The sequence below is a fragment of the Diabrotica undecimpunctata genome, chromosome 5 (genome assembly GCF_040954645.1).
Source record: "Diabrotica undecimpunctata isolate CICGRU chromosome 5, icDiaUnde3, whole genome shotgun sequence".
NCBI lineage: Eukaryota > Metazoa > Arthropoda > Insecta > Coleoptera > Chrysomelidae > Diabrotica > Diabrotica undecimpunctata.
The window spans coordinates 111,503,601-111,519,387 of record NC_092807.1 but is presented as its reverse complement, the minus strand read 5'-3'; the positions used below and the strand labels follow the sequence as shown (position 1 = coordinate 111,519,387).

At 31.3% G+C, this 15,787-nt stretch overlaps 1 protein-coding gene and 1 long non-coding RNA gene across 2 annotated transcripts in view; one reads left to right on the top strand and one right to left on the bottom strand.

The window, feature by feature from the left end:
* Positions 1-15,728, bottom strand: part of LOC140440746 (general odorant-binding protein 69a-like) — a 62,029-nt gene extending 46,301 nt beyond the window's left edge. Inside the window, exon 1 of the mRNA XM_072531120.1 lies at positions 15,589-15,728. Within this exon, the coding sequence (XP_072387221.1) occupies positions 15,589-15,591 (3 nt within the window). The 5' untranslated portion in view covers positions 15,592-15,728. The remainder of the gene's footprint in view (positions 1-15,588) is intronic.
* Positions 1-15,787, top strand: part of LOC140440747 (uncharacterized) — a 633,916-nt gene that overhangs the window by 450,172 nt on the left and 167,957 nt on the right. The gene's annotated exons all lie outside the window — the stretch shown is intronic.

The window sequence follows — 15,787 nt, the reverse complement described above, 5'->3', positions numbered from 1 at the left end:
ACCAGCTTTTCTATTTCTTGGTGTTCTTAGTGATACCATCTCCCAAATAACTGTAGTCTATATGACGACGGAATTCTCACTATTTACATCACATTTTCAGTATAAATTTGATGAGGTTTCCAGGCATTGGCACTGATCATGTCAGGAAAGTACGTAAATAAAACCCACCATGACTTTTTACCGTTTAAACTTATTCGATATAACGATATGTACTGATCATGCGCATCTACTACACCCATTCCAGAATTGTAGAAAGCAAACAATTTTAGACTACATTACTGGACTTTTTTGTACACGATTTTCTCTTACAACTCCTGTCGCCTTTATGATTTTATTTTGTTTCAGATATATCATTAGTTTTTTGTCGTGATATAATTATCGAAAAAATACACAGGAAAGGTTTTAATATTTCATTTATATCCAAATTCTACTTTTCAATGTCTTCAGTCTATTTATGTAATTAATTTATAAGTTACGTAATAAACATCTTTAAAAACAGTATTTTTTGCTTTTATAAAAAAATGGCGGCAAATATTTAATTGTATAACTAGAAAACGAACTAACTACACTTGTATTATATACTATGATAAAATAAACAATAAATGGATCGTTGTGTTCTCGTTTTTAAATGTTTCCATATTTATAAATTTAATAAACAATATTGTTTACTATTATTTAATCCACCTTGCAATAAAAGTAAGTACGGTTCTGGCATCTGTCACAATTCTCAATAATTCATCATCATCATAAGTTGCTCGACAATCCGTTGTGGATCTTGGCCTGCTCACAAAGAAGTCGCCACTCTTGTCGATTCCTGGCAACTTCCCTCCATCTTCTAACCCCTAGAATCTGTAGGTCTTCTTCCACATCATCAATCCATCTCATTCGTGGTCGTCCTCTGCTTCTTGTGCCCTCTGGTTGTGAAAATGTTAATCTCTTCGTGTATTCGTGATCTGACATCCTAGCAATGTGTCCAGCCCATCTAAGTCTCTGCACTTTAACGAATTTCACAATATCTGGATCGGTGTATAACTGATACAGTTCAAAGTTGTATCTTCGACGCCATAGCCCATTTTCATTTACGGCCCCAAAAATCTTTCTAAGAATTTTTCTCTCAAAAATACCAAGAAGTCTTTTATCATTTTGAGATAAGATCCACGTTTCAGCCCCATATATCAAAACTGGTCTTATTAAGGTCCTGTATATATTAAGCTTTAGTGCACGTTTTATATTTTTATTTTTTAAATGTCTCCGGAGGCCGTGAACAGTTCTGTTTGCTATTGCTATGCGTCTTTTTATTTCGTCGCTTGTCGTGTTTGTTGCGTTTACTAGCGATCCAAGATATGTAAATTCTTTGACTTGCTCAAAGGTATGGTTGTTAATTTGAATTCTTTGTTGGATATTTCGAGGGTTTTTAGAAACCAACATATATTTGGTTTTTTCCTCGTTTACCACAAGTCCTAACTCACTTGCTGCGTCCGCAAGCCTTGTAAAACACTGCACCATGTCTCTCATACTTCTGCCCACTATAACTATATCATCAGCGAATGCGAGAATTTGCGTCGATCTATTAAAAATAGTTCCATTCATTCTAATATTTAATTGTCTGATTGCCTTTTCCAAGGCAATATTAAAGAGCAGACACGCCAACGCGTCCCCCTGTCTTAGACCATTATTAATGTCAAAGAACGTAGAGTTTTCTCCTTCAATTCTAACGCATGAGCTTACGTTTTGCATTGTTAGGTGGGTCAACTTAACTAACTTAGGTGGGATCCCAAAGTCTATCATTGCATTATATAATGCAGTTCTTTTCACACTGTCATAGGCTGCTTTGAAGTCAACGAAGAGATGGTGTATTTCTATGATATATTCTAGTGACTTTTCTAGAATCTGCGTATGTGCTTGAATTTGATGTGTAGTTGACTTTCCAGCAGTAAATCCGCATTGATATTGGCCAACAATATCCTTTGTAAAATGTTTAAGTCTTTCAGATAATACATTGCCGAAGATCTTATACGCAGATGCTAACAGAGTAATGCCTCTATAGTTCTTACACTCCAGTTGGTCCCCCTTTTTATGCAATGGACATATTATTCCCTTCAGCCACTCTTCTGGTACCCGTTCATTCTGCCATATAAGTACTATTAGTTTTAGTTTATAAGTTTAATAATTACATGAAATAATTCTCGACACATCCAATACAGTATATGACTTCACAATTAATGATGCACTGAAAGAAGGCTCTAAGAAGGACTATATATCACATAACGTCTCTATAGGGTTAGTCGGAACAACGGAATTAACCAAAGTTATGTTTTTTTTAAGAAACACTCTGTATATTAAAGCATTTTTAAATCCACTTTTTAATATATATATATATAGAGTGTGTATAAGATATTCTAGGTCTAAAGTTAACAGTTTTCGAATTATTTACACTTTTTCTGATAAAAATGCTAATATTTAAATGGTTGTAGATTAGGTCTTCAAGGTAATAAAAATGTAAATGATATGGCAAAATTGTTCTAATATCGTGATATTTTTAAATAGTTTAATATTTTCGACATATATCCATACAATATACAGTATGATCACTATTTTCAAATACAAATTTTTCTCATTTTTTATAAATACCCTGTATTGCAGCTTGTAGAAAATATCACAACCTTTCTTTTGGTATTAGGTTCTACATGATTCGTTGTGTGGATGTTTAAAAAAGAATACTATAAGAAAGCTATAGAGCTTTTATATTTTTGCAAAAGAAACACTTTTAAAAAATATTGTAAAAGATTTTATACAAAAGCACCTATAAGAGGATGCCAAAATAGAATCTGCAATGAACCCAACAAAGAATACATGGCTGGTACAAATTAAGGTTTATGGCGAAAGAACTAGGTTACGACAGAAAAAAGTCTCAGATTTTTTACTCGAGAAAAGATCTTCATCAACGATAAAACGATCGAAAAGGACATTGGCGACACATAGGCAAAACATTGTAAATAAAAACAAGGAATTAAAAGCTGTAGGTAAGAACGTAAAGATAAGATATAATAAACTAACTGAGGATAGCATAAAATGGGAATGGCGGAAATGGTACTTTTAGAACAGAAAATTTTATAAATATTGACCCAAAAAACAGTATATAAAAGTAGAAAAAGAAAAATAGGACCCATTGTGCCGATAGACCTTAGCGATAAACAATAATATGAGTTTAAACATAAATAGCGAACCCAAAAATAAGAATAAGTACCTTAATATTGCGACATGGAATGTACAAACCAGGAGGTAGCATTAATTAATCTGATAAAAGAACTTAAGAAATATAAAATACACATCATAGCAATACAAGAAACGCATTGACTGAAAGCAACATCAGAAAGATTAGTCCATACACGTTTTATACACTTTTCCAACTTGGCTGCATCACACTGATGACGACCAAATAGAAATACTTATTTACGGTTGCCGTCCATCGATGTTCCTATTTTGTTTTATTTTCCTGTTTTGTTTCTACTACTTTCTTTGGGTATTTGTTTATAAAAAAATTATACATTTATTTTAAATTAATAATTAATGAAACAAAAATTTTTCTGAGCTAGCTCAAATTGGTAAATAATCTCAGGGTTTTACGTCATTAAATCACAGACATATAAAACCAATACTCAGAGGAAGCTCATGGATGAATATAATTTAAAAATAAAATATAACAGTATATTAAAAAAAAATTTTGTACCAAAGAAATTAACACAAATTTTAATGACAGCATAAATTGCAAAAAACAAACAATCTATGAAAAGAGTAAGTAATTAAATATAAAAAGACATATAAAAAAATACCAAGTTATTTTAAAATAGATTGTTTTTAAATGCACTTCAAACCAATAAATAATTCCATAAATATTATCGATTAGATTACAAATATGTTAACAAAGACTGATCGATTGAAAAGATATGTTAACTTAGTATTTTTTAAAAAAACTACTTTAACGTATTACAAAATGACGTATTTTATGTATACAATAGATATATTTTCTTCTTCTATTTCTCTGCCTTTATTTATCTACAATAACTTCCCCGGCTTGGGTGTGAAAATAAATTGAAATTGAAAAAACAATTTTTTCAGACCCAAAATACTCAATAATTTTGCTTATATCCTATCTACTATTTCTATACTTATCTACCTAAATTATTTACATGTCTCTGCAAATTTTTTTATTCGATATAACGGTATAAATCATTGATGTTAAATCTACCCCTAATATTGCCATTCTTTATGTGCCCTACTCTCTAGCTGTTTACACCATCTGCTGTTTGCACAAAATATGGACCTTCAAATACTTGCAGCAATTTCGCACAAACACCGTTATTCAAATTGGACACTCTCAATGCTCTCACCATTACTTTGTCGCCTTATTGAAATGTTACAGGTCATCTTCGCCGTTGTCTTTGCTTTCGTTGAATGTATTGTTTTCCACTTCTCCCTAATCTTGTAGTTACTTTGTTTACTACTTCTTTATATTCTTTTTCTGTTGGTTCTTCCCATGGTCTAGGTGGCATTCTTGCTTTCATCATGTACATCAAAGATTCTTTGGTGATTGTGTTTGGAATATAGTAAATGTATTCTTCTACTTCTTCCACCTTTTTATCCCATTCTGTATGTTGTCCATTAGATACAATTCGTAAAAACTTTGTTACTTTCTGTATATATCTTTCGGATGGATTGCTGTGAGGATGTCTGATGCTTGTAAATACAGTGTCTATTCCTTTTTGTTATAGTTCACCTGTAAATTTATCGTTTCTAAAATACGTAGCATTATCTAGCAATATTTTCCTCGGTGTCGCAACTTCTTCTATAAAATTGTGTACTTTCCATAATATTTAATTTCCTTTTGTTGTACGACAAGGGTATAATTTTACAAATTTTGAAAAAATATCCACTATTACCAAAATGTGCTTATTTCGACGGGAAGTTCTTATCAGTTCGCTTAACATATCGATGGCTACTTGATCTAATTTTTGGCCAGATGGTATATTTTTAGGTATGTTTTCATTTTTAAAATTTCTCGATTTATTTTTTTGGCAGACCTCACATCTTTTTACGATGTCCTGTACCAACTTATGGTCGCCTTTGCAAATATAATTTTCTCGGAACACAAGAAATATTTTCCTGCTTTCGACGTGTCTGTTGTTTCAGTGTATATCAATTAATATTTTGTTAGCCAGTTCGTCCGTAATCATGTTCTCTTTCCTCTGTTCTTTTTATATAAATTCCATTTTCTTGTGTCGCTCTGTTTTTTTATGTTCTGCCAGATTCTTTTGGTCTCTCATGATCTGCTCTAAAGAATAGGTTCCGTCGTCGTCTGAAGGAATGTTCATTTCAACCTGAAATTCCATTTTTTACTTCTTTTTTGAAATAGTCATCCCTGGTGAGAGCATCGGCGATGTTATTATCTTTTCTTTTGACATATTTGAAATCAAAATCATACTCTTGTAGTAATAAAATGCTTTGGTGTATTCTGTTGTTTACTACTCTATTGTTCATGATGATAGCGAGAGCGGCATGCTCTCTTTCAATAAAGAACTTTGATCCCAATAGATAAAATCGTAGTCCATTTACGCAGAAAAGAATACTGATAAATTCTAGCTCGGTTGCGCTATATCGTACTTTGTATGTTTTTGTTACTCTGGACACAAAACATATTGGAACTTCCATGTCTACTTGTATTTGGGATAAAACCCCTGCAAACTTATTCATCGAAGCGTCTGTTCGTTAAATAAACGGTGCTGTGTATATCGAATGGTATATTTTACTTCCACTTGCAAATTCAATTTTGAGATTTTAAAATTCCTCTTCCTGCTCTTTGCCCCATTTCCATCTCTCATCCTTCTTTAACAGACCTATCAATGGCAGTTCCTTTTGGCTGATATCTGGGATGAGCGTCTTAAAATAGTTTATCATTCCCAAAAATCCTCTTAGTGTCTTTAAATTTGTTGGACGTGCGTATTCTTCTACGATCTTGACCCTTTCTTCGTCTAGACCTATGCCTTGCCTGTCTAGTTAGAACCCTAAGTTAATCACCTTCTTTTCAAAGAACTTGCATTTTTTTATGTTTAATTTTAAACCTGCTTTATCCAATTCTTTTAGAACTATTTTTATGTGATTTATATGGCTGGCAATATCATGGGAATAAATCAACAAATCATCGATATAATGTTAAACAAAATCACCGCGTTAATTTAAAATTGTATGCAATGCCCTTACCAAAGCCACGCATGCACTTTGTAAACCAAATGGCACTACTATAAACCTATATACCACTCCGTCGACAGAAAAAGCCGTGTAATCTCTACATTCATTGGCTAACTGCAACTTATCAGCATCTGGATAATATTCTCTGTATTTTTGGAGCAATTAATATTACTGTTCATTTTTTTAAATTTTATTACTATAATTTTACTTTTGATATTCAACAAAGCCGGTAACGACCGATACACATAAATGTACTCTATATTAAACTTTCTTTCTTTCCATTTTTCCTTTGCAGACATAGTGTTAAAACTCAGTGTTAAAACGAAAATGAACCAATATTACGCAATATTTACAATATTTCTCAATAAAAACCAAAGTCATGTTGATTGACACAATATATTGCGCAATCACTTAATGTGATCTACAGACGATCAATATACTAAACAATATAAATTATTGTCCAATGTATTGACAATAATATTGACCGTCTAAGGGCCGCTTAAATACGTTATCAACAAGGACGAAGCAATCCATGTAATATTGATAAAAACTATAAAGAATATAGTGAGCGTTGTGACACATTTTTATACGTGATGTAGTAATCTTATTTAGTGATGGTTTCTTTTTGAATAAGAATTCTGTGAAAGTTTCGTTTGTTTTTCTAAGTTGAGTCGACGATGCATCCGTTCTGTTTGCTTTTAACTGTATACTTCTTTAAGAATACCAAACTTGATTAGCATTTTTTGGGAATTTTCCGATGTATATTTGCATAATTTGGAGAGAGTTCGTGAAGTTGTTCTATATTCTAGTAAGAAAACTGGTGAATAATTTCTTCTTTACTGGCTTTATTAATAATCATATAAATGTGTTTTATATATTATCGTTGCTGGCTGCGTCATTCAAATTCATCCATATCGGGATCAAACAAAGCAAATTTGGATAATACTATTTGATAATATTAAATACTATTCATAATATATAATATTATACTATTGTTAAATACTATTCAACAAAAATAAATCATATATATGTAATTAAAATCATAAATTAATTACAAAATCAATATTTTATTAATATTTCTTTTACGTGTGAAAATAAAATACATTAGTTTTCAGTATTTAAGTATGAACACGTTGGATGTCGTAAAACGGATATTTTCAGACTTTATATTTAATTGATAGCATTACATTGCAAGTTTTATATCGCGGTTTTTTACAATTTTTAATTAAATAATATTATGACTTAGTCTAAGACGACTTGTCTTTTCGAGGTAGGTAACACGAAGAAGAGGTAGAAAGTGATAAGTTAAGACTCATGGTTCGCTACAACAAAACCAAAATCATGGTTATTGATCGCCAACAACAGTTTCCTGAAACCCAAACTATTGCAAGATTCGATGTAGTCTTCTTTATATAATATGTTATTAACAACACAGACTGTGAACTTTAAATTCGAAGGCGCATTCAACTAGTAAGAGTAGCAATTACTAAATTCAACTGGGTATGGAGTGATCTTCACATTACTATGACAAACAAAACTAGACTTGTTCAGTTTTGTTTGACTTGTTACTCAGATCTTTTCCATATTTTACTATGCATGCGAGACATAACCATTCAAAGAATCAGATAGGCGACGCATAGATGCTTTTAAAATGTGGACATAGAGACAAATGTTCCATGGACGACTTGCCTAACGAATATCTAGGTTGTAGCAAAAATTAATCAGCGTCTTTCTGGTACTGTTTACTCTAGAATCTTAAAGTTTTTTGTTCATGTCCAGCTAAGTGATCATAAAATGAACTGGTTGGTCGTTCATGGAAGGCGTCAGAGTCAACGCCAATGTAAGACAAACACAACAAAAGTAAATACTTTTTTCGCTCATGGGCAACGGTCGGGTATTACACACAACCGAAATATTGCCCTCGGATTGGTATAGTGAAAAACCCAAGAGATTAAAGAATGTTTATAGAAACAAAATATTGTGTTGATGCTTTATATAACATTGACTTATCTATGTAATTTTTGACATTATTCAAATTACTTATTGAAAAAATTCGAATATAATTATAACAATGGACAAATTCGAATGTAATTATAATTTCGAATTGTTTCTAATTCCCTGTATCCGATTCTTCTTGATCGACGATAATAACATAAAATTTTGAAGTGGAGTAAAATATAAATTTTTCTTACAGCTACTGAATTATTACCCTCTAGTTGTTGTTATTATATAGTTGTAGATTATATAGAAAACTAGAAGGTGATATGGATGATACTCAGTTTGGGTTCCGCAAGGGACTGGGAACGAGAGAGGCATTGTTTGCTTTTAATGTCCTCTCTCAAAGATGCTTAGATATGAACCTAGATATTTATTCCTGTTTCATCGACTTCGAGAAGGCATTCGACAGAGTCCGACATGAAAAACTAATATAAGTACTGAGAAACAAAGATAGACAAAGACGAGACTTACGAATCATTATCAATCTGTATTGGAATCAAAAGGCCAATATAGACATAGAAGAACAAAAGTCCGACAATATAGATATAAAGAGAGGAGTAAGACAGGTCTGTGTTCTGTCACCATTTCTGTTTAACGTATACAGTGAAGCCATATTCCAGGAAGCGATAGCGGATCTGGGTGATGGAATCTCTGTAAACGGAAGAATAGTAAATAACATAAGATTCGCTGATGACACCGTTATAATGGCAGACACCCTGGAATCGCTACAAGAATTGGTAAATAGAATTACCGATTATTGCATTAGATGCGGACTAAAAATAAATAAGAGAAAAACTAAATTTATGATTGTCTCAAAAACGCAACATGTAAATGAAAGATTAATGATAGAGCAAACCCAAATAGAAAAAGTATAGACATACAAATATCTGGGAATCTGGGTTGATGACAAAAATGACCAAAGCAGAGAAATCAAAGTCCGAATTAAAACTGCAAGACAAACATTTGTGAAAATGAAGACAATGCTTACCAACAGAGACCTTCAGTTGCATCTCAGATTGAGGGCTCTAAGATGTTACATATTTTCTATCTTACTATATGGAATGGAAGCTTTGACATTGAAGAAACAACACATAAGAAAAATAGAAGCGTTCGAAATGTCGTGTTACAGAAGAATATTAAAAATTCAGTGGGTTCAAAGGATTACCAATGCTAAGGTACTACGACGTCTAAATAAGGAGTTAGAAATTATGAACAGCATAAAAAGAAGAAAACTAGAGTATTTGGGTCACATAACCAGAGGAAAAAAATATGAGCTGCTGAGAATTATTATGCAAGGAAGGATCCAAGGAAGAAGGAGCATAGGAAGAAGACGCATCACCTGGCTGAGGAACCTTAGAGAATGGTTTAACTGTAGTTCACTACAACTTTTCAGAGCAGCAGCCAACAAGAAGAAGTTGTTGTTAAGATAAAAATCTATAGTACACTGCGTTCTTAACTAGTCGCAAAGCTTTATTTATAATCTCACTAAAATGCTACGATTCATCAAACAAGTGTTTTGCCTTCTGCATAGAACAAAATTCTTTGACTTTTGAAAGGTTTTGAAAGAAATATAATTTGAACTGAGGAAATGACTGCAGGTATTTCCGCAATACATATTGGGCAATCTATATTTTGCAGAAAGTTGAACAAACTGTAGTTAAGCTACAAATCTATATGTTTCACAATTATACACAGTGAAACTATACATTCATACATGGTGAAATTAAAATTAATATGAGATTACAAACTATGGACTACTTTGTAATTGCACACTTATTATTATGTTTTTATTTATTGTATCCATTAATTTTATATTTCCCTTTCTTCATAACTTTATTTTGTGAATATTTAAAAAAAATGGGTTATAAAGGGTTATAAAGGAGGGTTGTGAGCGATATTAGTCTTGTACACTTATTTTTAGCCAGTTAAATATATACATCAAAATTTTGTACATTGTTAATAGATCACATTCACAGTAAGGATGTTCCCTTACCCCTATTTTAAATAGGTGATTTGGAACTAAACAGTGACCTGTACGCATTCTAATGATAGTTCTTAAGCGATTTAGAAATACAAAGGCCTATTTGAGAAAATAGCTTGAAGTGATTGATACCACATATGTTTATTTTTGAAAGATTTCTTCCACTATTTTTTATATGAATCACAGTACATTTAAAAAAATGGGTGTGGCAGTCCGGTGGGACTGCCGGTAGAAGTTACACTTCTATACACGCATTTGCCGTTACAAATTTATATGGGAGTCAATCTACAAAATTATTACATATGTAATGCTATAGGTAAGACAGAGCAGAAAGAGAAACAGAATTAGGTATATAGATATATGGTGCATCGTTTGCTGTATATAAACAACATTTGACCTGTAATAGGAGTATAGTAAATGAAGGATTGAATCAATATTTTGATGAAAATGTATATTTTTATTTTCATATATGTTTGAAAGGAGTTGAATGCAAAAATTTTTTTACACATACTCTACAGCAAAATTCATTGTTTATTTTGTTATTAATATAAAAATACAATACAATACACTGCAACATAATTCAATATAATATTACAATACAAATTAAAATGGAATATGCATAAGTATTTAAAAATGACAATATTATATATAAAAAAATACACTACAATACAGTGCAACATAATTCAATATAATAATACAATACAAATTAAAATGCAATATTCATAAATATTTAAAAATGACAATACTTCATAACTTTTCTACTTACGCATATGTTTAATTTATCATGATAATAATATTAATAAAAAAGTCCTCCCCGACTGGGAATCGAACCCCGATCTCCCGCGTGACAGGCGGGGATACTGACTATTATACTACTGACGACTACATTAATAATGTTTAAAACTTTCTATAAAAATGACGTGTCACGATAGGATTTATTGATTTCCTTACTTTTGACAAAACATAACCTAAGATATCACAAAGATTAAAAAATATTGTTTGGTGATACAACTGTCAATTTATCTGACATTGACAAATACAACATTTAATTGTTGTTTTTTTCTGTATATAAGTACACATTTGAACTTTCTTGAGACATTTACAAGTTTTAATTTATAATTTAACATGCCTAACGAGGCTTGTTACTCCAATTACTTGTTACTCCTAATTTCCGATTCACTCCCGTGCAAATTTCCAAAGTCGAACGCGCGTATAGAAGTATAACTTCAAAAACCCACAACTCGGATTATGTTGTAAATTTTTATTTTATTTTAAAATTTAGCATTTTTCCGTATATTACATATATTTAATAAAATTAACGTGGAGTTTTTAAATATTTCAAAAATAAAAAAGGAAATTCATTTTGGGATTCGAACTCACATACACCAGCGTATGAACCAAACACGTAAAATATTTGCCAATTAGACATGACACAAACGTATTTCAAAATTGACAGTTCTCGGTCATACAGTAATGTATTGAGATTATTATTTTGAAAAACAAAAGACTAAAATAATTATGAACATTTAATAAATAATACAAAACATATCACATAAATAATAATATTAATAAATATTATATTATATATAATATATATATATATATATATATATATATATATAATATTCAAAATATATACAAAAGGAACATTTTTATTCTCGAGAGAGGAAGAGAGAGAAAATATATCTTCTGTCTCTCTCTTACTCATTATCTTACATATGTAATTATTTCATCGATTCACTCCCATACAAATTTCCAACGTCGAGCGTGATCTTAGCCGAAAATATTGAAGATCTTCAGATACTGGTGACCAGAAAAGCGGAGTATGGAAAAGAGTATGGTCTAACAATGAATGTCAAGAAGAAAAAATTTATGAGAATATCGAAAACTCAAAGAAATAACGAGAATCTTCTAATAAATGAAACCAACGTCGAACAAGTGGACAAATATGCATATCTGGGAACAATGATTAACTCCACAAATGATTATACTCAGGAGATCAAAATCAAAATAGAAAAGGCTAGAGCAAATTTCAACAAAATGAGAAAAGTGCTATGTACAAGGAATTTAAAATTAGAACTAAGAGTTATGTTGGCGAGGTGCTATGTTTTTTCGACTTTATTTTATGAAATGGATTCTTGGACCTTGAATGCGACATCAATGAAAAAACTGAAATCATTCGAGCTGTGGGTGTATAGAAGATATCTGAAAATATCGTGGACAGAACACATTACAAACAAAGAGGTTCTGAAAAGGATGAATAAAGAAATAGAAGTTTTAAATATAATTAAAACAAGAAAAATGGAATATCTCGGACATATTACACGTGGAGAGAAATACACCTTGCTCCAACTGATTATGCAGGGAAAGATCCAAGGAAAGAGAAGCATAGGAAGGCGTAGAATGTCATGGCTGCGCAACCTGGGAGAGTGGTATGGATGTACATCAAATGAAGTTTTCAGAGCAGCCGTCTCAAAAGTCCGAATAGATATGATGATTACCGACCTCCGCCGCTGGGATGGCACTTAAGGAAGAAGAAGATAGAATATTAGCTCCTGTGTTTGCTTCCAGTTTGTACCGAATTGTTTGTTTATTAGATAATTTAAGTCTTTAAGTTTTGCTTCTTTGGCATTTACACCTGGAGGTAAAACTGCAGGATTTATAGCAGTCAATGCTTTACCTTTCTTGGTTACTGATAACCTGGCACTGTTCCAGTGCCAGATTTGTAGAACATCTCCACTTAAACAAGAATTCTATGTCCTCGCAGACTCTTCTCTCGTAATATTGTAATTATTAACGATTTGCTGATTTGGAAATGCCAAAATTGGGGAGCCCTCTCAATATCTCCATTTTTTCTGTTTTCCAATCCATTACTTTAAATTCTGCATATTTAATTCCGGTTGTATATCCAGAAAATATATCAAAATATTTTTGGGGTTGAATTACTGTCGTTTTTCTTCGTATTGCTTTTTCAATAATGCCAAAAACTCGATCAGAAGGTAAAAAGCTGTGTCCTGTAACTGGATAGACAAGTTGAATTTTATTAATCCTAATAGGAGCATAATCAGCAAGCCATGTTTGACACATAAATACAAGTGTCAAATTTTTGTTTTGTCCCCCAGTCCATATCAGATGGACTGCGTCTATTTCAGAGAAAAAATCTGTATGTTTGAGCCTGCGATATATTGCTGAAGCAATTTGGCAGGAACCTTTTGGTCGATCAAGCTCCATCCATGTGTATGTAAACACATTGTCTTTGGAAAGTTTTGCTTTTGAAGAGCTTTGTACTATTGTAAAATTAAATACGTAGAGTTGTCTTGAATAGTATGCTGCCTGATCGGGTATTTTTGGTAAGGGCATATTTTTCTGATAGTCAAAACTAAAAGAGTTAATATTGGAACTTTTATGCTATGTCCAGCAGTATATCAAAGAAACTTTTAGCTTTTAATTTATGCAGCCATAACTCTTCTTGTTCATTCTCGCAGCATTTAATAGTTTCTCTCAAACAAAGACAGGTACAGCAGACATCTGTAGCAAGTGAACCAAACCCAATATTATATTTTGTGTTAAATATATTTGAAAATAAATAATCTCTTACTTTCAATTCGTTAGCGACTGATTGATTGTACATACGACACAGTTTCTTAATATTAAGCTCTGGATCTAAGTACACTCTTACTCTTGAGAATGATCTGCAATAGTGTGATTCGTTACATTTAAGTGATTCAATAAATTCCTGAATTTTTTTCTGTGAGCATTTTTTAAATGAGAAACTCACCGCCCCTTTGATCGGTCGGCATAGTCTCCAATTTGTAAAATTATTTCATTACACCCAAAGCTGGGTGTTTGGAAATACCAAGTATACCTAAGAAAGCCTTTCTACATAGGTACAGGTATTTTTTGTTTGTTAACAGCAGTGTATATAAAATATTTTACACCCACTTCTCTTGCTTTTTTCTCCGCCACTTATGACATGCTGGTGCACGCACTTCACAATGCTTTAAAATAAAAGCATTTTGAACATCTTTTTTTTTTTTATTTCATAAAAATTTTTATAAAACCGCTGTTTGTCCATCATTGAAAGAGAGCAGCATTGAAATGATTGTATTTTATGACCACACGATGGATACTGAGGCAAACTGCTTGCAGAATATCTACAACAATGAACTAACACTGGATTAATTTAAAAGAAACGAAAAATAGTTATAAAAATAGTTACCAAAGTTAGGTATATTAATATTTTTACTCGTGATAATTGATCAAACATACAATTTTAATTGTATATATTATTTTGTTAAATACATGAATGAAACAATTAAAATTTTCATACATTTATAACGGCAAAAACTTTCGAGTCATATAAAATAAAGTTACAGATTTTTGAAGCAGTTGGCAACGTGGTCTAATATTTTGCTCATATTTGTATCAATCACCGAGTTAAAATGTATTGTAAACGGTTATAACCTAATATGTAATTGTAATTGTAATTGTAATTGTAATTGTAAATATATTTAGTTGCCGCCAAATATTATTGGTTATGTTCACAATACTGTTTTATATTTTAAAAGTTTAAAATCTTACCTTGCAACTTTTTGTTTTGTTCTTTTCCAAGAACTAGGATTGCGTTGTCTTTTCCTTAAATCGCTGGTTGAAACTTGGGTGCAGGTTGTTTACATTTTTTAATAAAAAAGCAAATCTGATTCCTATAATTGTTTAACTTGTTGAATTACCGTATATAAGTTTCACACTATTTGCTTATATTCAATAACACTAACAGTGTTGTCAAGCGACAGCTGATGGAAATGTCCCGTGTTGAATCTCAAGCGTTGGAGGAAAAGTCCACTTTTGCATTTCAACCAATTCTTTCACACCAAATTACTACTAGGAACTGTCTACTTTTGCTCTTTATCAAATTGTTAATATATAGATCTCTAATCACTGATTACAGAGGTGTAGTTAACTAATTTTGACCAAAAATCGGAAATGTCTGGTTTCGCATCTAGACCCCTTATTAAGATATTATATTATAGAACTAGATCTAGAAACTACTCTTTCGATCTAGAAGTTAAAGCTACAATATAGTTAATATAGTTAAGATAATATGGTATATGTATATATATATATATATATATATATATATATATATATATATATATATTTATATATATATATATATATATATATATATATATATATATATATGTATATATATATATATATATATATATATATATATATATATCGTCGGTATACTGCGAAAACCAGGTAAATGACAAATTTTAAAATATTGAGTTAAGTGTACCAAAATTCTCAGCGTTTTTCGCTCTACATACAGGTAAAACCCAATAAATGATACAACTTACCATTCAGCAGATAATTTGTGTAATAAACAAAAAAGTTACACCTAACCAACTTTTTATTTTCAAATAAAACAATATATCGCTGCTTACTTCCATAAAATCAAAGTTCTGTTGCATGTAAAACAAAGTAAGCCCACATATATTATTATGCCGGACAACAATATATTTCTACTTCTGCATACCATATTCAGTAAAAAGGTGA